This window comes from Oenanthe melanoleuca, chromosome 2 (assembly GCF_029582105.1).
Source record: "Oenanthe melanoleuca isolate GR-GAL-2019-014 chromosome 2, OMel1.0, whole genome shotgun sequence".
In the NCBI taxonomy this organism is placed as follows: Eukaryota; Metazoa; Chordata; class Aves; order Passeriformes; family Muscicapidae; genus Oenanthe; species Oenanthe melanoleuca.
Genome location: NC_079335.1, coordinates 130,287,929 through 130,312,054, shown reverse-complemented (window position 1 = coordinate 130,312,054; position 24,126 = coordinate 130,287,929). Strand labels below are relative to the sequence as shown.

Below are 24,126 nucleotides of genomic sequence, written 5' to 3'. Positions count from 1 at the left end.
GCTGTTGACATGTTTGCACCATTGATGTTTAGATTATTAAGAATAGTTTTTTGAGTATATTAATACTAAAGTTAGATGAGAATGTGTCCCTGAGTAAAAGGAATGATGGATGCTTGAATTATGGTGTTACCACTGGAGTCTTTCCTTTAGCCCAGTCTCCCTTCTGTGTTTCCCCCCGAAAAGGATTGATGGAACAGGCCATGGGTGAGATGAGTTTTCTTGATGAACCAGGAAGCTTCAGCTTAAAGCTTGGAGGCCCTTGTTTTATAAAGTTCCTATATAATATCCATTAAGAAAAATTGCAGCTTGAACCTTACTGTTTTGGTGGTTGTCTAGGAATTTTAATCCACTTTACTGAATAGTTGTGCCGTGATCAGAGTTAGTTTTATGATGAGTCAGAGAGAAGGAAAGGATCTGGAGAGAACTACAAAAAATTGAGCCTTTAGTGAGCTATTGAACTTCAGAAGTATATTGAAAGAGTAGGGCTCCAGGCCATCATTTGCAATTTTTTTTTTTTTTCACAAGGCTTACCAGATCTGCTCAACTTTTACAGTCTATTTTGTGGTGAGGAGCAATCTACTTGCAGGCAAAATTTCCTATTTAATATTTCAGACATCTGAATTTTTAATTACAGACTTTGAAGAGGAATCTTAGCTTCTCTGCCTGTTCATTCCAGCCATTGGTTATGTTCGATCATAGACAACCTCTTGAACATCTTCCTTGCATTGTTTGCACTAAATATGTTTTATAACTGCAGGTGTCATATCTTCATTATACTTGTGCCATTTCATCTTCCATCTTTGATTCCAAGCACAGTGGACAACAGCAGAATGGAGTTTGTTGGATCAGAATTTGACCAAATCTTCTCTCTAAATTGCCTATTTGATTCTGTGTGCATTTTGTGGCTTCTATGGGTTACTATAACAAATGTGACTAATAAAAGATTAAGGAGGTGGCATTAGTCATTTGCTGCTTTCAATTCTTTTGAAAGCATGACTTCTACAGCAGAGCAGCTTTGTTTCTTCTAGTCATGTTCTGTCATTCCCCCCAGTTAAGAGAAACCTTAGGAAGGTTTCGTGTTTGGTTCTTGAATGTAATTATTACTCTGCAATTAAAATGGATATAATTACAGTCAGCTTTCAGATGTCTGTGGGTTATTTATCTAACCAGCAGCAAGACTCTGTCTCCTCTGCCAGAGTCACAGCTTTACAGGAGTTTTTACTGGGAATGTCATCAAACTCACCCATAGACAGTCAGCTCTGTAAACTTCCCATGCATGTGTGCAGGTTGAACAGTAAGTGCCTCCTCATGTCTATCATAAAAATGCCTTTTTTGTGTGTTGCTCTGTAATTACCTGGGAGTATGATGATGAGGTTCCATGAACCATTGGCTTTGTGAGTCCCTGAGTAAAGTCATGACAGTAATGTTACACCCATTGTTCACCAAAAGGTTTTTTTTAAAAAGAGACTGTGATCCACAAAAGAAGATGGTGAAGTTTGGAAGGGACATTTCAGTAGTCCAAATCTGAATAAGTTCAATATCAACCAAAATAGTTTCCTGTGTGAGGATTAAGCAGTCATGAGTTTGAGATGAATTTGGCATTATCTAATCAGTTTTTCAGTAGACACAAGCTCAGGAGCTGATTCTGTGTAAGCTGCCATCCTTCTCGTAAGTTTTCTAAGTCTATGCTTAGAAAGCTCCCTGTAGGGGAGCATAGACTAGAACTTGTGATACCCATTAAGGATTCAGAGAAAGAGGATATTAAGGCTGCATATTTCTGTAATGCTCAGATGCAGATCATATTGCTTCTGTCAGTGCTTGTCAGCAAGTCTAGAGTGCATAAATTCAAGCTGCTGTTATGCAGAATGTGAAAATGAGGTTAGAGAAATGGTAGCAGATAATAACCATGAAAGCTTAGTACTAAATAATTCAATTTGCATTGATCTAAACAATTCTCTGTACAAAGAAAAAAAGTCACTGAAAACATCTAAGGCTATCCATGTAAAGTGTCTGGCTTTAAAACTTATTTAGTCCATCTCATCATAATTCACTATCTTTCTTTTTTTAAAGTTCTCATATAGAGAATGCTCCTACATGTTAGCTATTTCCATGGATTTTATCCTTACAATCTCGCTAATAAAAACAATAAGTCTGACTTCATCAACACTCCTGTTGTTATTATACCTGGCCATAGATTTTGCCCCATTGTAAGAAAAAGGTTGGTTGTCAAAAAAAAGTGTGGTTTTTCTTTTTGCTAAATATGTCATAGTATTCTGTTTTGGTTTGTTGGTTTTTTTTTCATAGTTTCCTGTGTACATACACATTTTAAAAAATCCTTCAATTTAAAGTTTGTTTGGTCTTAAATAAGTTTCGTTATTACTTGAATGTCATGACTGTTGGGTGCTTTGTGGGCAATGGTTTGGCAGTGGCTGCCTGAATTTATTAATGTAACTCTTGGATTCATAAAGGGGCATTTGATGGTGTTACACAGATTCTGTTCTTGCTAGGTCAGTGTTAGAAGTTAAACAATTTTTATCTTTGAGATCCAGGATCAAGGAGATCAATTATTCGAGTCTTCTTTCTTTAGAGACACTAAAACATCTACAACAGCAGTGAAAATGTGCTCTAGATGTAGAGAAAAATCCTGTCTTTTTCATCTACATTATTAAAGAGTTCTGTGACTTTCACATAGCCCTGGTAATGTGCGTGAGAATTGGCAGCTTCCCTTTATGGTTTAATTTGATCCAGCCAGAGGTATTTGCAAGCTGCCCAGCATAGTATCCATGAATAAAATAAAATAGAAATAATTAAAAAAAGTAGGAAGCGTAATAACCAATGTTTACTTTTCTTTGTGTGTGTTTTTAAGCACAATTAAACTTCTTTTTCTCCTCTTTGTAGATACACTATAAAGAAGAGTTTAAAAAATCTAAAGGCAAGTGCATATTTGTACCTGACACCCCGCAGCTAAAGCATGTGAAAAGCCTTGGTGCTTTTATTTCTGAGGTAAGATCTAAAAGACTGAAGAATTTTCTTGGCTTCTTATCCTTCCTAAAAACTCTTTCAGTTGAATACTGTGATTTTTAGAGGGGGAAGGATAGCTTATTTCAAATGATAATTCTGTTTAAAGCTGAAGTGACTTAAAAGGCTGTAATTAGTGTAAACTGTAATGTGAATAATAATAATAATTTGGAATTACATAACACCTTTATTTTGGGATTTGAAGATACTTTATTAATTGTTCTGAGCCAGTCCTAGCCATCCCATTTTATGTGTGGATAAACTGAGGAGTAGGAAAGGAATGTTACTTTTTCTGCAGTGATGAGGTTTGCAAATTACAGCTGTGCAAAATTTCCCTGCTGTGGAGATTTTGCAGCCTGATATCAAACAGAAGGAGACAAGGAAAATGTTTCCATATTATCATCCCTGTCCTCCTTCAGCAAGAGGCCTGGGGCAGACATCAGGTCAGTGCCATCTGTGGGATGCCTCAACACTTGCATGCATGTCTGTCTGTCTGTCTGTCTATCTATATCTAATCTATGTCTATCTATCTATCTATCTATCTATCTATCTATCTATCTATCTATCTATCTATCTATCTATTATCTATATCTATATCTATATCTCTATATATCTATATATCTATATATATATCTATATCTAATCTATCTGAATCTCTATCTGTATTTCTATCTGTATCTCTATCTCTCTGTCTATATCTGTCTGTCTGTCTATCTATCTATCTATCTATCTATCTATCTATCTATCTATCTATCTATCTCTGCACACCTGTGACATGTGCACACACACACAGCTGTGGTGGCAAAGAAAGATCAACAGGTTCCAAAGTGTCAGAGCAGCATTTACTGCCAGCTCTTCATGTCTCAGGTACAAGGTGCTGTAGCATTGCATCTCTGATTACTTTCCACAGGTAAGAAAAGCACCAGCAGTTTCCCCTGAGAGAGAGTGGCTTTGGTTAGAAATTGCTGGTTCTAAGTGATTTTTCTTTTACTATGACCTTTTAAAAAATTAAAATTTTCGTGCCTTTCTTTGTGCCACTTTTATGATTATAATAAAAAAGTTCCAGTATTGCTGTCTGAGGTTACATAACTTACATACATTTTAAATTTTCTTTCTGATATACAATAATTTGCTGTGTAGCTTTCAATATAAATGCATCTAATGAATACTTTTCTTGTATTTACCTTCCTGTTTTCTGAGGAGTGGCATGTCCCAAGGGAAAATCTGATGTAATTGCACTTTATAAGAGACAGACTTGTAGTGTACAAAAAGACAGTATATAGAGAGTATTTATTTAATCCATCTGTCTAATTCCAGAGCATCTGCTGCTAATTATTAATCAAAGATTTAGGGATATAAAAATATTCTGAAATTTTAGACCCTTTAGGTTTGATAGTACCACAATTTTGAGCACTCTGCCTGTTTGTTGCAGCATTACCTGAAGCCAATGATGTGATGGATGGTTTATCTTGTAAATTACTGACCTCTAGTGTCCCATAACCTGCATTTGCAAATCTTGGATGCTGACATTGTTAACAGCCTTGCCATTGAAGTGAAAAAGAGCCCTCTGTGTTGGGGAACAGCAACAAATGTTACAGCAAATTATTGATATATATACATATAATACATTTGGGGAATTAGCCTCTGGTGAAGAACTATATATTTCACAGTTAATAAGTGGCATTAGACAGTACCATTAAAAATATTTTTGGTATTTATGATAACTTTCACAGCAGTGTTGCTATTACTGTTTTATGAATTTGAAAGACTTAGATCTGAAGCAAAAGCCTCACACATTTTGAGCAATTTTTCTGCTATCTCTTTGTGAGGAGCTGGCAATACTGAATACTGGAGGAAATACAGGATAAATAAAATGTAATTTACAAATGAGACTGTAATATGAACAGATGAAACAGAAATTATGGCAGACATACTAAAAACTTCAATGTTCCTCTCCTTTCTAGCTACATTTAATTGCTGCTACTTATTAGTTGGTAAAATATTTATGGTTGGCCTCTCATTTACTCCCATTGTTCAGGACTCTGGAAAAGAGAAAGATAAAAAGTTATTTTTTGGATTTGAGAAAGGATAGAAAAATCTGCCTTGCTTATTTTATTTTGTATTTCCACCAAAATTATTGAATTTAATTAGGAGGTATTTTGCATTGCTTTGTGAATTAGACACATCCCCATAAAGTATTAATTAAAGATGTTTTTGTTTGAAAGTTAATGACAGCATTAAATTTTTCCAGGTCTGGTTTGTGCCATTTTACTAGAAAAAATAAGTAGTATGTTTACTGTATCTTCATTCTTACATTGTGTGTCACCTTTTTCTGCCCTCTAGGTGAAGTATAAAGGAGCTGCTAAGAAAGACCTTTCCAACTCTCTTTATCAGCAGATGCCAGCCACAATTGACAGTGTATTTGCAAAAGAATTAATGCACCTTCAGAGCAAGGTACAACTTTAGAATTGCAAAAGTGATTTTCAGATTAATTGTGTGTCAGAATAGGTACACTGTGAACAAAATATTCTGGTGTACACTTGATTGATTGCTTGATTTATTTGGGTGAGCTTACCACTTTGAGTTTATCACCATAACTTCTTAACTTCAAAAACTACTAATTTTTAAAATGCTGACAATTTTACTTATGTTTGTTAAATATACATTTAAAAGCTGGTAGTGCATTCATCCATCCACTGAAATCCATGAATGCAATAAGGAATTATTGAATTCAGTGACATTGCAGGGTCCTTATAGAATTAATGAATCTTGTATAACTTTTTCCAGTTGGATGTTGTATTAGCTATAGAAAATGTTTGATGCTGAAGGCAAAAGAAAAAAAAAACCTGCTTTAATGACTTCTAAAGGCACTTAGTGGTAGAATGATGATCTGCATACTACTACTTAAAATAAATTTTATGGAATTAAAATATGAAATCAAGTATATTGAACATAGTGTAAAGCTTGTAAACGACCAGTAAAATAATAAATTCTGGTTCAGTTGCCTTCAAGGGCTCAAAAATATACTCTAAGAGTAGGCAGGTGACCCTTCACTTCCACTGACCTCTGTAAAATTGGGAATGTTGAATCTGTGTAATATGAATGAGGTTACAGATTTTCATTGTTACTCATGAGAATTACATTGGATAGGTGGTCATGGCTTTCTGTCCACCAAGCATTTCCATAGTTTTTCTGTTATTTCATTCTCCTCTCTTAAAGATTTCAACTACATATAGTTTATTACAGCCAGTGTGTGAAGGGAACATGCTTCTAAATCCATAATATTGATTGTCCCTCAATATGCATTCTTGTAATGCAGTGAATAATTTTGCAGACAAAGGAAAATATTAATAAAAAAAGAAAGTACTAAAATCTCAGGACAGCTTGTGGAGAAATGTTTTGATAATAAAGCATTATGTTAGTCAAGGCTATATTAAGCAAATATAATAACACATATTTTAGTTTTCAGAGCTTGAAAAGGAACATATACATACACAAGTTAAAGCACCACAGTAGCTGAAGTGACATTTATGTGACATTTCATTGTAAAGTGAGTGATTAGAGGAATTACAGTAAAAATAAATTGGGAATTAAACTTGTATAACATTTTCAGCCATTAGCTTGATTTATAAAACATTAGTTAACTATTTTGCCACAGATTTACTCCCAAATTCATTCCAAATTATTACATTCTACATTAGCGTACACAAATGAGGTTAATTAACATTGGTGATGTGGCAGAAAAGATAAATAACTGAAACTAAAAATGAAACCATTGATTCCTCAAAAAACCCTTTTAAGAAAAAGACTGACATTTTTATTTGGTAGTTTTTGAAGGCTTTCTTCCATCATCCTACAGTTTTAGAGAAAAAAAATCCATATAGGGTGAGTTATATTTAAGCAGAAATTTTTCCCATAAAATTCATACTATCCCCTTAGGAATAGATGCATTATAAATCATAATATACCATAAAACTTAAAGATATGCTGACACATTTTTCCAACTTGTGGTTTACTGCTGCAATGGACCTGAATTTAATGCTACTTTGAGAGAGATCTCAGGGGATTTTCTAGTGAAAAATCTTCTCCACAGTATTCAAATCTAATCCATATTGTGCCTATCACTGCAGTACCTAAGTAGCTAATACAAGGATTTCAGATTTCAGCTGGGTCAGGGTATGGTAGAAGGGGTTTCTGCTGCATCTGTCGAGCTGGGATTGTGAATTTACAGGTCATCACTTCAGGAGGAGACTGCAGATATGGCACAGGAAGGAGAGTGAACAGCACCAGCTGGCCATTGCTCCAGCTCTGCTCCAAAAAGATGCTGCAACACAGCACTGTTTCTGAGTTAGAGTAACTTGATTTTAAAATAGGTGCTGATTTGCCCTGAGAAGTGGAAAATGTGTGTCCTCCCTACCCACATTAGAGCAAATTTGCACCTTGAACTCCCTTTTCATGCTTGTTGGATGCCATGCTGGGCTGGAATGCTTTTGTGGGCACATCAAGCAGGACTCTCCTTGCTCTGTGGTCCCCTGTTCTTGGCAGGATCCTCACCCCATGTGCTGAGCAGGTGCACAGGCACTAGAGGATCGTGGTGTGGAAGACAGCCCCTGAGTTCCCCCAGTGCTGCCTGCTGGCACAGGCTGGGCTGCCTCTGGCAGAGCATCTCCTTGCACAGGTGTGTCCTCTGCAAATGGGCTCTCCCTGGATGCAAAGTTTGCTCCTGAAATGGTGCTGCTGATCTGCTGTCCACCAGCCCTGTCTTCAGCCTACCTATACCTAGCCCAGTTTAGTCATTTGATACACCATTTCATATCACCCACATGATTTAGCAACTTGGAGACAACTAGGGGAGATTTCCTGTTTTTCTCAGGGGTTTATCACCACTGACCACATATTCATTCTTTAACTCATGTGGCAATTGTCAGTGATTTCAGCAGAGCCAGGATCTCCCTCTTCAGGGGTCCTGCCCTGCAGTGTCAGTACTGACATAAGGATCCTGCTGTCATGGAGAGTACAGCACCCTGGCACATGTGGTTCTCTTCCTGTGGAACCTCTTCCCCATATTAGCTGCATTGAATCACACTTAATTCTCTCTTCAAGATACTCAGGAAATCCTGGAACAAGATTCCTGCTGGCTTTTGCATGAAACCCATGTTTGCTCTTTTGTGTTTTATGTAGAACTGTCATGAAGAAGGAAATAAATACCCAAAGAGAAAGACATCTATCCAAAACTTACCAAAATATCCCAATGCTGTTTAGGGGAAAACATATTTCAGGAAAATGGAAAAGAAGTTTCACAGCTCCACATACTTGGGTGGTTTTTATCAGTTTAAATTTTTCCTTCTTCACAGAAAATTTGACTGTGGCCTTCTAAATGCCTTTCTTGAGAGTGAGCAACCAGATTTGCCTCTCTCACTTTTGTCATAGTTGTCCCCAGGGTAAGCTGGAAAGAGGAGAAGGAGGAGAAGTCCCTGTCATCACTGAATTACTTCACTCTTCTTACCAGCCTACAAAGCTCTCACCAATTTCCCTGTTTTCTGCACTGAGAAAATAAATTTGATGAGAGCAGTCTAGGCAGGGTGCCTTCATTTTGATTTTTCTGCAAGGAAATGGAAATTTTTTGAAAAATTGCAATATTCTTATGAAAAATATTGCTGAAGGGAAATTTCTGATCATTGCTAGCTCTGTGCCAAGTCTTTTTCTTGTCTGAAGATCAATATGCTGAATATTTCCTTATGTAAAACAGTATTTTTTTAAGTAAGGTATCAAAAACAATGATAAAGGTATTCAAAATTGCTTGGGAGGAAACAAAGAAAAAAAAAAGTATGCACTTCATCACTTTTTAAATCACTTTATTTCTGCCATAAGAAGTGATTGCACTGTTTTTCTTCTTATCTAAAAGGGATAATCTAAAGCAAACTGAAGGCAGTTTAATTTTCTACTTTGCACAGGGCAATATCTCAAAGAGTCAATGTTGACCAATATTTCCCCTTTCTTTATAAAGGCAATGAACCAAGAGAATCTTAAGCAGTGTTTTCAACTTTGAGGAAGTTTCAGAGGGTTTTTTTTTTTACTTCAATAAAAATTTTCATGTTTATTGCATCATTTCTAATCATATTACACATTATCAAATTGTTTTATGTAATTTTTCAGTTTTTTTTGATGGTAGGAAATGTCATAATCAAGATTTCCTTTATTTTATGGTGTCAGGTATTAGTCTTCTGGACTTCTATAGTTCTGCTCTACACAAATACATTGGATAATCTAATTCTCTATATGGAGATTAAAGACATTTTTGGTCTTGTACATTTCCTCCTACAAAATCCTACTTTGTGGATCTTAAGGTCAGAGCCCATCTTACTGACTATAAAGGGAAATACGAAAATAAAAATGTAATAGTGTTTAATGTATGCTGAAACAGGGTCAGCCAGAGCTAGGTTAAAAGAGCTCAAAACCTTCCTTAATGCAGCTTCCTATTGACACACTGGTGTAAAAGACAGAAGAAAAATAAAAAATGAGTACTTACAAATTGGTTCAATCTGAATTCATACCTACTTAAATAATTGCCTTGTATTTCTCAAGTTAATAAATGGCACCACTACAGGGTAAAGGTTATGTCAGTGACCTATAATGCTTGATCTCTGAGTAGAGTAGTTTCATATGTAGATTTGATAAAGGAAATTCAGTTTAGCTAAAACTTGAAAATCAGCATGAGTTGAGAAATGAATGTATGCATACTAACCTGTAAAATAATGGTTCTAAGAATACTGATGAAATAATGACAAATATTTTTTCATGCTTACTTGGAAGTGATATACAAATCTGGGGATAGTTCTGCACTAACTGTCCCAAATGAAACTAGACAGCCATTGAACCTCTCCTAGCCAAGGATTGCATCAAGACTACTTCAGTGAGTTAATGAAAATAATGGGAAAAGATAGGAAGAACAGATGCCAAAGTAAGTGAAATATTGCTACATTAAGCTAAAGAAATGGTCATCTTTTCCCAAGACAGTGGATACTCGTAATTTCTGTTAAATTTCTCATGCTGAGAGTTGATGTGTTTTCATATCTTGATTACATAGCCCATTCACAAAGGGAAAAATAGAGCTGCTGAACCAGCAAAATGGCAATGTGATAAAATATCTGTAAATTAGTAGATTTTGGAAGTAGCTGTATGGGTCTTCTGTTCATAATGGCATTAAGTGGAGAACATCTTACAAGCGGCAGTGTAAGCAAGGAGAATTAGGAAAAGAGTTTTTGTGGCATAGGTTTGTGTAGTAATTACACTTTTGCAGAGAGTCATTTGTTGGTGGTGCTTCAGTGGTGTTAAAGATTATGTGCTTTTGCATTTGCAAGATGTGACCAGGGTAAGCAATCATGGACTCTGTTCCACTGTCAGCTGTGTTTGTTCCTGCAGAAGGCTGATTGCCTTACCCTGGACAAGGAGGTGGCACATTTTAAAGTTCCTGATTTGATACTTTGGCTTAGTAGCAGTGCAAAAATACCCTTCCCCCCTTCTTGTCTTAATCTCTCAGCCTGTATATCATTTTGTAATCTGAGCTAGTCAGGGCAGATACTAACATATTGCTTTGGGCACACTGCTCTGTAACTCAGATGAAATCTTGCTTTAAACAAAAACAGATACAGCATTTTCTCACAGTTCTAGTATCCTGTCCTAAAAGAGTCTGAATCTCTGCAGTTGAGAGTTTCTGTCTCTAAGCTTTCACAGAATTCTTTTATTGCTATCATGGGTTTTTGTGTCAATCCTTCTCCTCCTAATCAGCTTTCTATCTTATTTAATACATGCTATCTGCTTATGGATTATTTTAATGCTTACTCATGAGAGTCATTAGAAAATGATTTTTCTTGATGCTTGCTATTTTTTAGGCATCAAAGCCTGGTGAATTTTCCTTAATATAAGTCTAAAAGCTTCTGACAAGGATAAGTGTAAGATCAGCTTTTCAGGCAGTTGTAGTATATGAATGTGTGTATGTAAGTATAACACTGTACAGTGAAAGATGGATGAATGCCCAGCACTGAGTTCAGTTTCTATTATAAAAGTAAAGGTGTTTATAAATTCACAATTCAATTCCATTTTCATTTACCATGATGACAATTGAATGTAAATACTATTTTTCTTTATGAACCTGGGGCTAAGTCAAAATGCATATTGCGCTGGTAGTTTCCCAACAGTGGAAGAAATAGAACTTTGGGCAATGGAAATGGAAATGGGAAACTGTTTATGACAAATGCACAAAATATTGTTTTTTGTTTCTGAAAACAGAGAATAATTATATAGGTGATAGCTTCAAGTGTGTTAAAAAAAGGTGGCATTTGCTCATGCTTTTCTCTGGGCTGTCTTCTCACCTTGTTAAGCTTAATTTTCTGTTTTGTATATTACTATTTCTTCACCCTGTGTATCCATGCATGTTTTGCAATAACAGATGCAGAGAAATCTCTCTTCTGACTGTGCCTCATATCCCTCTGTTTTGGGTGGAAGCTGCTCTCGTTTCAGTGTTCTGATTCCATTAAGGAGCTTAATTATTTATTAAATTTCTTCCTGAAACTTACTATGCCACTAGGTTCAACCTAGCTCATGTTACTATACCTGCTTTTCTCAGGTCACTAAAGTATAATGTTGCTCTTTTCAGGTTCTCTATAAACAAAAACATGATGCTGAGAAAGGATTTTCAGACTATGCACGTATGAGGGAACCTCCAGATGTTAAACATGCCATGGAAGTCAACAAACACCAGAGTGATGTAAGTATTTCCCCATCTGAAATGAGTGTGCTTGTTTTGGGTAGGTACATCTGTTACAGCTTACTGAAATGAATTGGGCATGGAATATTTCCATATTTCCTTAGTTGGTGTTTTTTATAAATTATTTGCTCTGAAGTAATTTAGGACATGGTGTGTGTATAAAATGTGCTGTGGGTAACCGTATGTGAATTTTATTCTGAACTGCAGTGGAAAGTTACTGTTTATCAATAGTAACTAAATGCTATCACTTTGAAATAAATTTGCAGGCACAGGTTTTCTGAATTCACTTGTAGCTACTTTTAAAGTGTACAATGATCTTTGTTTAAATGAACACCAGTGTTGTTTCAGTGTCTTAATCTGCCAATACTCAGATAGATCTTCAGGGGTGCTGTATAGAGGAGACAAGTGAGCAGTTTCTGCCCTGCACTTGCACACTTCTATGAATAAGTTTGTTCCTATCTCATTAATATATATCAAGTGAATTTTCAAAAGAATTTAATAGACTAATATGTGATTTATTTTCCAGAATTTAAGCCATATTGTTCAATTTGATGCCTGTGCTGGTTTATGCCATTTGACCAAAGTATTTGTTCTTGTAGTTTTATTTAGATAACTTACAAATAATTAGGAGTACTTAGCAATATTTTGAAAGTTGATTGCTTCTTTTTTTTTCAGCTGCTTGTTATTGTCTTGAAGTTCAATATAAAAGCCTAATAATGGTATTTACATTTTTTATTAGAATCAAGTCAGGTTTGATTTCATGATCAAGCTAGTGTATACTAGCTCAGTGCATCACTGCTTGGGGCAGAAATGCTGCTCAGATTATCAGTCTTGAATGATACAGACACAAGTTGAAGAAAAATTTATGTTAGTTTTAGGTTTTGTAAAAGCTTACTTGTGAGAAAAACAAATTTTAGGAGGAGATTGTTTAAAATAGTGATGCCATTTTAAGGGGTACACAAAGCTTTTAAGAACAGCTGATATATAACCTCAAAAGTTATGATTCAGTCCCATTCTTGTTTAGGTAACCAAATTAATTGAGGTAGGCATGTAATTTTACAACTCTTTTTTCTTAGATAAATGGGATATTTGTTTGCTGCTAATAATGTAGAAAACATAGCTTGAGTGTTAATTTTAAATTATCTTAATTTTACCCTATCTTCCCCTACTAACAGTGCAACAAACACTCTTAGGTTATGTAGGCTGAAAACTAAGTGTCAATGCTAGATATATGTCTGTGTGCAGAATCTTGACAGCTGGTTGCTGATTAAACGGCTGCTGGAAAACTTCAGGGAAGCATTATGTTTGAAGAATAACTTTTTCTTCTGCTGGGAAATACCTGCAATGGAATTCCCAGTAGTAATTTGCAACCTGCCTTGATTACAGAATTCCCTCTTCCTGTCAAACACTGTCCATTTCTGCTGCTGGAAACATCAGGGTGTCACACTGACACAGCCTAGGAACTGGGAACATGAATGTCTCTCCCCAGAAGCAAGAGGTTTTTTATTTACCTAGCAGTAGGTGGACTGCTAGGAAAGGAAATAATGCTGGAAAGAGAGATGTGAATCCCTCTCAGAGAAGGTGGTGGGACTAGGAGGAATATGAGACAAGTTCCTGCAGGAAATTCATCATAGTTTGAGGATTAGCATGCTAGTGCAAAATCTATTCCCCTTCTACAGCTGTATGTCACCTGCTAATAGAATTAAGGAGAGCAGGTTACAGATGTGAGGATAAATGAAAATCAGTTGTGTCATCTTTCACCCTTAAAACAAGCAAAAAAAAAAAAAAAAAAAAAGGAAAGGAAATGAAGGAAAACATGGGAGGGGAAGATGTTTTGATAAATGATAACTTATAACAGCATGTTAGAAATAATGAAAAAATATGAGGGAAATTATTTTCAGCCCAGCAAACTTCAAAAAATCAAATAAGTCATCCAAATCCAACACAAAACTTTAACCAGTTATTTTAATGTGTTTAAGAGCAGATGCTTTCTGGTTGCTCATGAATAGCTGCAGCACAATGGGCAAATATCTATCACACATAAAGGAGCAAGTTATGTAAGTCCAGTTATTGCTCAGCAGAATCACACTTCTCTTGTGGGTAATATTTGGTCATCATGGTGAATAGCTGTGGATTTCTTCTTTTGTAACTGCAGGTTTAATTAAGAACCATGTGAGTTTTCATCTTGGAGTCAGAACACGGAACAGTGAGCATCCCAGATGTGGAGCATTTGTCTTTCCAAACTATTTCAGGCTATCCATGTAATCACAGCTTGGAAAGTGGAGAGAAGAAGAAGGGAAAATACTGGGGAGCTAGAAGGACAAAGCTCTTTTATCCACCACTCAGTACAGTTTACCTGTGGGAGCAGAATGCATGTTTACCTACAATGCTCTGCCAACTCAATTCAACCTTTACATGCAGGGTCTGCATCTAATAGGATTAGGATGTGTTTAAGGCTATTTACTCAGCCTTAAAATAAGGCTGACATTTATACTCAACTCTGTGAAACGTGCAATTTCCTTTAGAAATTAAAAACTGTATTCAACTTACCACACATTTGTGCTGGAGGCCTTCACACCACTTTGAGTATCATTAACATGTTCTGCATGTTTGGGCAGAAACTGTGTAACAGGGAAATACTGTAAAATCTCCTGAACAATGTGATCATGTATAAAAAAATAATTTTCCTCTTTTTTATACTTAGACTGAAGAAAATTGCTCTCAAATGAACACAAGTGACTTTTCCAAGGACAGGAAATATACTTTTAAAGGAATTTAAATACTACATAATGCTTGAAGGGAAGTGTGTTTATCCAAACCAGAGTACTTTTCTCAAGAAATTGTGTTTGTGTTTTGTGAAGTGCATGTTAATGATGTGACTTTGGCACACAAAGTCATTTTCAGAAGAGCAGAATAGGGACCATCAGCCTACTTTGTCCATGCTTAGCTGATCAGTTAACTCATCTGGAAGTTTCCCAACTTGGGACCAAAACTAAGTGGTGATCTTAAAACAATGTCATGTCACAAAACAGAGTTTTGCTTTATGTGTATCTGAGTATCATGTGAATGGAAGGATGTAGTTGAACAGTGAAATGACATGACAGCTAAATTTCTAAATCAAAGAAATCACTTGCTATGTTCTGTCTATGGGGAAGCTGCACATAGCATTTGATAAAAGTACTCAAAGCTGTGCATCATAATTTTGTCTGTTCCATGACCTGGTCCATCACTGGGCATTTTGGATAGGAAAACAATGTTAAATATTACAGCAGTTTAAATGTTCTGTTTTGTTAAATGACTGATTCTCCTGACAACATTACATGGTATGAAATAAGGATGTGGTGTTCTGATTTTACAGATAAGAAAACTGCAGTACACTCATCTATGGACATTTAAAAGGCAGTTTGCACATCTGATTTTAAAGCCCTGGTATCTTTTATCTACAAAACAGTGCTTTTTTAGAAATGTTAGTTGACAGTTGGGCAAACTTCTGATATATATGTATACACTTTCCACTCCATATGAGGTCAGTAATGATAATTTATATGTTTCACTCACCATCTAAATTTGAATATTTAAGATGTCTATATTTTCTTAGGAGTAAGATGTTTTTCATGTTCAGGATATTGTGCAGTCACAATCCCCACACACACAAAAAGTACATTCTTTCTGATCAGACCAAATCAGCAGGTCTTAAACTGGATGTGCTTAAATGCCATCAGTAACATACCCAAATGTTAATGTTTGTTTTGATGCAGATCATGGTAAAGTCAAGCTTCTCCTGGCTCTCTGTTCAGTACCTGTGTTAGAAAAATCACCTTTCACTGACTAACTTTCTGCTGACGGTGGTTGTCAACAGTGGGTCCCCCTGGATCACTTTCAACTGGTGCTGAAAATGATGTTTACTCCTGATGTAATTGGGACCAATCAATTTTAAGGCCCATTACTGGAAAGGATAACTGCATCCATCTGTAATGGGCCAGAAATGTGTTTGTCTCTTTTACACAAGCCGGAAAACAGTTTTCAACATCATTGGAGTAGGAATTAGGAAAGCAGTTGCCAATGATGATTGTCACCAGCTAGTCATTTTCTTAGTGTTGATGGACCCTGAAGTGTAGATGAGAGGAAAGAGGGCAGAGGCACAGCTGACAGGCCATTAGTTAGTGGACTTAACAGCTCTTAGAAAATGCTAATCAGGGACAAACAGTAAGAGACAAATTCTTGTGCAGACAGGTGTGCCCAGCTTCTTGCTGAATCCTTAAGAGGGCAAAATGTGTTCATAGCTGCTTGTGCATATTTTAGTAATTTATTATGTATTGTTTGGAATAGCTTTGGTATTGGAAAAATGAGAATATAAAGGATTTCAGGAAAGGTCTGAATCTCTTAAACCCAGGTTTGCTTGGTGCACCATATAGAAGTTGCTGATTATTGACTGACAGTCTGAGATGTTTTGTTAGAAATCTGTTTACTTTATGGCACTGAAGTGCATTCCACTGATACTCATGTAGGGTGAAGCACCTTCCAGACCCTGCTGGAGTTACTGGATCAGCATGTTTATCCTCATGCATTTTATGAAAACTTGCAGTTTGGCCCTGTTAAAATCAGTCTACTAATTATGAGTGGGCCCTGAATATTCTCCATGCTTTGCAAAAACCAGTTACAGTTCAGACTTTGTAATCACATTTGGGATTAAAGATGAGAAATGGTTTTGTTCCAATTATTGCTTCACAAAAATATTCAACAATGTAACCACTTTTTATTGCAATGTCAAATTGGGTAGAAACCTGCTTTAAATTTAATTGGTATCTATAATTTACTGTTTTCAGCTTCAAAATCCAAGATGGCACATTTTTTTCCCCTTTTAGTTGCTCCTTCTTACTTGCATTTCCCACTGGTCTGCTGTGACTCTTCATCTAGGTCTTTCACTGTTGCTCTCAAATTGTTAGCTCAGTTACTTTCCTTAAGCAAAAAGTCAGCTGGAAAAAAAATTTTGTAGACCTGTGGTCCTCATAGAGTAGAGAAATTCTTGAGCCTCTGCTCATAGCAGCTCTTTGAAGGTTGAGCAAGGGTGCCATGTAATGCCTGGGAATTCCAGTCAGGGTGTGAGCCTCTTGGCTGATCCAGCTCAGACAGAAGATGGCTCCTCCTCTGGGTGCTTCTGCTGTTTCCTTTCTTTTGTTGCATTCCCCCACTCGTGAATGCTTCACTTTCCATCTTCTGATGCCCATGGGTGCACACATCAAGCCAGTTGCTTTGCCCTGTCTGCATCTGTTCCCCTGCTCTCTCAGAATAGCTCTGGTTTTACTGTTCCAACATAGCACTATTAAAAAAAAAAATCACTAGATGGAACAAAATAGCAGCTGTGTAATAGAGGCCAGCACAGTGTCCCAATGGGAGAGGGTCAGCATCCAGGGATTGAGGTTATTCAGGAAATGGGAAACATATTTTTTCTTTCTTTGGCCTACCTCTGACAAACTACTGTTCTGCTGCATAACATTTTTATTCTCACTGGAGTATGACAAGCTGCAGAATGGAGCAAATATATATTGCAGACATTTGTAAAATGCTAGATGACTTACCCTCAGACATAAGTAATAGGTATACTGGTTTGGGTGCAGGAAGAATAATAATTCACTCAGGGAAAGATACAGCAATTGGCCTTGCATCTAATATAATTGGAAATGGTAAAATAGAAAGGACTGTCACTGTCTTATTTCTCCCCCTCTTCCTTTCCCTGAAATTAACCACAATCCATTATTTCATGTACTATATGATCATGTCATTTGGGAGCAATAAGTGACCACATTTCCTCAACTTTATCACCACTGTTCTTGATTCTCTGATGTTAAATTCACGACACTCCTAATTTCTATTTTGAGCACATATGCTGGCCTTTAATTTGCAATTTACATGGATCATAGGGTGCTATTCAGAAACCTGTTTCTGCTGCCTTTGTGGTTTTCACCTCACCTCATGTGGTCATTAGGATGAACAGCATATAATTAACTAAATTCATGTAAAGTCCTGAATTGCAAATGCTTTCCTCTACCTCAAGTTTCTGAAAAATTAGAGAAAATCTAAACATAATTAAAACAAAATTTCCAGTGGTTTACACCAGCTATAAGAATCAACTTTTGTTTTGTATGTATGTGATAATTTGGGCTGAATCCATCAAATCTATTTATTTGTTTCTTTTATTAGTGATTACACTTGTGTATCATGGTGGATTAAAAATTATAGGATCTATTTGTGGGCAGGCAGCCAACAGTGAAGCCTGTTTAGCTTGTCTGCTTAGCTGAAGCCATATGGACACAAAATTACTTTCCTGTTGCATGTAAAATATTTGCCAAAAAATAAAATTTTTCCTTTTCTTTTTGCAATACCACTTCTATGAAGTATATTTGTCACTGACTGCTGTAGTTTATGAGTTTGTTGCATTGTACCCAGAGTGAAACTTTACATTGGAAACAGGAGCAGAGGTTATAATGAGAAACTTCAAGCTGAGAACTTTCTTGCTGGTGAAATACTATCTTGAAAGATTAATTAACTTTGTGAAGCAACAAAAGAAAATCTAAAAGATTTCCCAGTAAAGGGGGAATTATTCTTTTGTTTTCCATTTCCTCTAAACTTTATTCTATGTTCTCCAACTTTTGCCTGAAACTTCAATTTGCCGGACACTTTTGAATACCAGGGACAGAATGCCATTAAGAATAATTCAGTAAGACAACCCTTGGAAATTGGTTTAGCTTGGCACATGTGCTAGAGCAAGAAAAAGTTCACAAACCTTGAATGGGGAAAAGAAGGATAACTTGTGGGGCTCTATAATGTCCCTGAGGTCTCTGCTGCTCCCATGATTGCTTTCTGGCCAAAGTTTTCTGAGCCCATTAATTATGGTAGTGGCTTTTGCACAAGCAGAACGAGCCAGTTGTGCACTCAACAGGCTGGAACACTCAGCCTTCTTGTTCCCATGATTGTGCAAAGGAGCAAGAAAGTGTTGTGGGGATGCTGAGGTGGAGTTGTATCATGGAGTTACATGTAAGCTACATGTCTAGGACTGAGAAAGAAACTCACAATGATAGAATCACAGTTTCTCTTCAGTGCAGCTGCAATCTGCTAGGCTGCAATACTCAGTATCAGAGCAGGGGTTAGTTTATACTAAAAGTAGGTACAGCATAGGAAAAAAAAACTGTGCTCTTAGAAGTCCTCTGAAATTTTGTGATTAAAACCTAATATTTGTGTCTTTGCAATGCTTTAATTTTCCACTATGCTTCTAAGCAAAACCATTTTTCTTATTTAAATTGTATTTTATGCTTCTGAATTTCTTCCTTATCGTGTTACCTTGTGTGTAGGTCTTACCTTACAATCCCTGTCAAGCAGAACTCTGTTGGAATAAATTAGGTGGAGTTCTATTTAGTTTGATGTCTGATTTGACATGTCATTCAAAGCTTATTTATGGAATTCAAACTTTATTGTTTATTTTAAACAAAACTGTGTTTTCTTTGACAGGTATCCTATAGGAAGGATGTGCAGGATTCTCACAGGTACACTGAAGTTCTGAACAGACCAGACATAAAGAAGGCAACTGAGATAACAAAGATAATAAGTGATGTATGTTCTCCCTTTACTCTCTTTATTTTATTTTTTTAAACATGTAATTTTTTAATTGCAATTTTGATCAGATTTTTTTTGGAATGCTGCTGGAATTCTCAAATGTCTTGTACAGAAAACCTGCACCCCCAAATCTTCTTGGGAGATTTGATTAAAAGAAATCCAAATATAACCAAAACAAGCCAGTCTTCCCTGGCAGGCTAGTTAGCTATGGGTTTCTCCTTTTTAGATATTACAGTATGATCTTTGCAATTATTGGTAATTGATGTAAAAACAACATGAAAATTGCTAAAGTTGGTTTTGTTTCAGCTTTATTCATTATAACCATTCCCAAGAGAAGTCATGTGCTTGTATGCTGTGCTGCACTTCAGAAGACATCCCAAACCCTTTTTACCTTGGTGTGAGAGAAGCTGGCATCCCAGGATACACCTTCCTTTTCCCATCTCAGCCAGCAGTGACAGGAAAATTCCCTGCTGTCCTTCCTAGAGCTGTGAGATGCTGCTTCTTCTGTGGGGGTTTTCCTCCCTGGGCTCCCCTGTAAAATTCTTTGCCCTTCCACTGTGGTCTTGGCTAAGGGGCAGGTGAAGGAGAAACTTTCAGAAGCAGCAGTGTGTGATGCAGTTCAGTATTTTATTGTAGGCAAGTCAAACAATATAATACTAAATATGCAATATAATATAAAAGCTGTGTCAAGTTTTTAAGTAATTAATTAAATGTGAGATTGACTAGACATATTTGGAGAGACAGATTTAAGAGATTGAAATTCACCTTTCAATATTCAAGATTTTTTGTAAACCAAGGACTACTGCTAAGTGTAATGTTCAACATGCAAATTTACTAATTGCCATTCAAGTGCTCTTAGAGTGGCTTTGGGACTTTTATTTCTCCCAGTCTGTTCTTATGATGGGCCCTTGCTGATTCACAATGCTTGAGTAATGCAAGAAGGCTATTCTAGGCAATGGGTAATTTAGTTTGTGGTATTGCAAAGCACCTATTGTTGATTCATCTGTGTTTTTTTTCTAATGCATTGTGGGAAAAAATTGCAGCAATTTGCATGGGAGGCAGTTCAGCTGGAGAGATCACATAACATTAACCTTGGGGGACTAATTCAGCTCTGTGACACCAGTGCAGTCTCACTGACATCCAGCAAGACTGCAGTGGTAAAACTGAGAGTGGAATTTGACCTTACAGCTCAAAAAAGTTGCCCCTCAGACTAGTTTTATTTCAAGACTGCTTTCAGCTGCTGCAAATAATCTTGTGCTGAGTGTAGACACTGTCATAAGAAATGCTGAGCCACTGTAACTCATTCTGCCTTGATGGGGAGGACAATATTTCTCTGGCTTAAGAGGGGCATTTGGTTAAAACTGAATTTTATGAATGCTGCACATTGTGTTTTAAAATTAATAAATATTATATTGTTAAGGGGCTGAGCCCTGAGAAGGTTTTTAGTCAGAGCTGATTAGAGCAGTAGTGTCAATGCAGACATTGTATGAGTTTTTCTACAAGCTTTAATGCTTACATTTCTCTTGATAAAACAAACCCAAACAATTTATTAGTGATTCATATCCCCTCCCCCCTCTTTTTTATTTTATTTTTTTTTTTTAAAGGCTAAGTACAAGAAAGGAAGGGAAGAGCTGAATAAGGAGTCTGCTGTACTTGGAAGACCTGATTTTGAACATGCTAAAGGAGTTTCAAAACTTTTAAGCCAAGTAAGATTCTCCATCATTTTACAATTATTTCATCCAAATATCTCATTCCTAGTAATGAAGAGAAATACTTGGATTTTTAGATGATTATCTCTAATGGTCTTGAAGATTATGTTCTCAAACTTTTCATATACCATTGCAATCACTGGTAAATTTTGGATTCTTGGGAAACAAAATACACATTTTGAAGCAAAAATACGATGAACTTTGACTACAACTTGTCTTTTGTGGAGATCATGTATATTTATACAAATTTTCTACGATTTCTAAAATATTAACTGTATGTAATTTAGAGACAAATTTTGTTCCTCATTCAGTTTGAGTGGAACCTTACCCTGTGATTAATCCCTCTGAAGTAACTGAGGTCTTTTGTGTAGCTGCTTGCTAATGTGAGTAATGGGATCTGAATTTGGCCTGACATGTAAACCACCCGCCTTCCTTCCCCCTGAAACTGAACCCTTTATGTACTACTGTTATATATTAACCTCAAAAAAAAAAAAAAAATTATTTTAGTCCTTAGCTAAAAAGAAATCTAGAATAGAAATATTCCCTCTTCCTCTTATAGTTTTTTACCCATAAGATGTACACATAAGACTCTACTACAGATCATCCTGACATTGTGAGAACAGATTTTTCACTTTTCACTTCTGGTCTGTTTTTTTTTTTTTTTTTTTTTTTTTTTTTTTTTTTTTTTTTAATTTTCTTCTGGGGGGTGTTTTTTCTTTTTTTTTTTTTTTCTTTTTTTTTTTTTTTTTCCCTTTTTTCCCTCTCCTTTTTTTTGGCTGAAGTAGTTCTTTAACAGTGCCTTGCATAATCCATGCTAGTAATCCTGTCCAGCTACCTTTGGAGCTTTTGAAAACCCAAGAACTGCCCTCCTGTAAGAGGAGGATAGTGCCGTTTATTGGAGCCTTCCCAGAGCCAAAAAACTTCTCAAGTGTAAACAGTGTATATACTAGGACAGACTCAGCATCAGTGATATGTAAAAGATGCATGTGATTTGGTTAGATAATAAATGTCTTTCCTAGAATTAGCATAAAATGAGAATTATGCCATAGAGAACAAGCTGGAAAACAGTGCAGTGTCTGCAGGAGGTAGAGCTCCTTTTTCTGTTTTCCTCAGATACCTGCTGCATGGTTTCCTGTTTCACACCATTGCAAACTTTGAAGCATTACACAAAGAGAAAAAGAAGGAAAGAAATGTTTTTTATTGCTTTGTTGGTGATGTGCTCAGAATCAAAATGAGTTTGTGTTTTTCAAATAGATTTCTGTCTTCTGGTTTATAATGGATATGTTCCCATTTCTCTGCTGATGGGCAAGTCTGCTAGAGATTATTTTGTGTTTAGCATTGTGTAGGCTTGGAAGTCAGCCTGTACTTTCTAGAGAGAGCCAGCATGGTGCTGCTCAGACCTGAGTGTCACTTACAGGAAATGGGACTTTCATGAGCAAACACGTTCAGTGGTTTTTAAAAGGGTCCATATCTAAATATAGTGTGTAATGTCCTTTATAACTACTCATTGGCTGCCTACACACTCCTGTCCCTGCAACCTAATTCCGAATCTAGTGAGCTGCCTGTTTCTGCCAACGAGACCAAACTGTGACCCTCTTCCAACAGCCCTCTCCATCTTCTCAAGCCTGGTACCCATGAGATTGTGGCCAGCAATCACAAGTGAAAAATATCAGCTGGATCATGGGGTCCTGTAGGCTGATGAGCCAGCTACATGGAAGGCTTCATCAATGCACTTTTTGTCTCATTTGTATTAGATGTGCTTGTTATCTTGGACAATGCAAGCTGCATCTGCAAGTGTTTTATAATAGATCCTCCTCACTGCCAGGAAATGGGAAGGCAGCAGTTCCAGCTGAGATCCTTCTGTGAAGGCAGCATTTACTGTGCAATTTTAACTTCTTTAGAGAGTCCAAATAGAGCAGAAGGTGTGACAGGAAGGGAGGAGAAGTTGACAAAATGTATTTTGCATTTGGTTTATTTGTAAAGAAGATTCTAACTAAAGCTTGGTGGTCTGAACTCTGCAGTCCCTGGCCCCAGATCCAAGTTCTGGGATCCTTTCTTGTATTGCCCTCTCCCCAGTCTTTGCTGCTTGCAGTGTGTGTGAGGGGGACTGTGCTTTCAGAGGCGGCAGAGCCTCAGCCTGACACTGCCTGCAGAGCATGGAGGGTGCAAACTCTGGGCAGCTCTCTGCAGCAGAGAGGGGCACTCAGCAATTCCCCCATGTCCTCTGAAGGGAAGGCAGGGCCATGAGTTGTCTAATGTTCTTATGTATTATTTGAATCATTATAACACTTAGACACACTAATCATAAATCAAGAGCACAGAAAAATGAAGATGACCCCTGTGTCCAAAGAGCAGGGTGGTGGGGCAGGATGAGGAATGCACCTGTGCTGGAGGAGACACCTAAATATGGGTCAGTCATGTCAGTCCTCTTCATGCAAGGATCGTGGAACAGCCTTGTAACACTTGGAAGATTTGAAAAAGAGTAAAGGTAATGATCTCTTTATTGTCTCCAGACTTTCTGGCTTTTAGAGTTTCCATTTGTTTCTCAGAAAATGGGAAGATCATAAACTTTTTGTGCTGGAAGTTGATAATCTCCCTTAATTGCATGAATCTATAAGCTGTGACATGCAGAGAAATATTAGTTATTTGACCCTCACAGTAAATTTGCAAAGTTGACAATTCTGATGGATGTAATGGGAAGAGAAGATGATAACATGTTTTAATGTGGTGCATATGGGTAGGTAATTTAGGGAGTATAGAGAACAGGAGCAAGAAGAGGTCAGGCAGTGTGGGTGTAACGAAGGGAGAAAGCAATCAAGGCAAGCAGGAAAGCAAACAAAGAGAAGAAAATAGTGTTAATGTTTGACTGGCACTCAAGGCTCTACAGAAATCACTGTTTTCTCTCTCTCTCCTTTCTTTCCTTTTTTATTTTTTATTTAACAAAGCTTTTGACAACAACAGCAGCAAAAATAATAGCTCCCAGAACTAGTATATTTACCCACAGCATGTGGTAACCCTTTT

At 36.7% G+C, this 24,126-nt stretch overlaps 1 protein-coding gene across 2 annotated transcripts in view; it reads left to right on the top strand.

The window, feature by feature from the left end:
- NEBL (nebulette) overlaps positions 1–24,126 on the top strand; it is a 244,932-nt gene that overhangs the window by 160,263 nt on the left and 60,543 nt on the right. The window contains exons 3-7 of one of the 2 annotated variants that reach the window (XM_056484450.1): positions 2,899–3,003; positions 5,362–5,472; positions 11,675–11,785; positions 19,292–19,393; positions 21,001–21,102. The exons of the other annotated variant lie outside the window; for it this stretch is intronic. Of the exons in view, the coding sequence (XP_056340425.1) occupies positions 2,899–3,003; positions 5,362–5,472; positions 11,675–11,785; positions 19,292–19,393; positions 21,001–21,102 (531 nt within the window). The remainder of the gene's footprint in view (positions 1–2,898; positions 3,004–5,361; positions 5,473–11,674; positions 11,786–19,291; positions 19,394–21,000; positions 21,103–24,126) is intronic. 2 annotated transcript variants of the gene reach the window in all.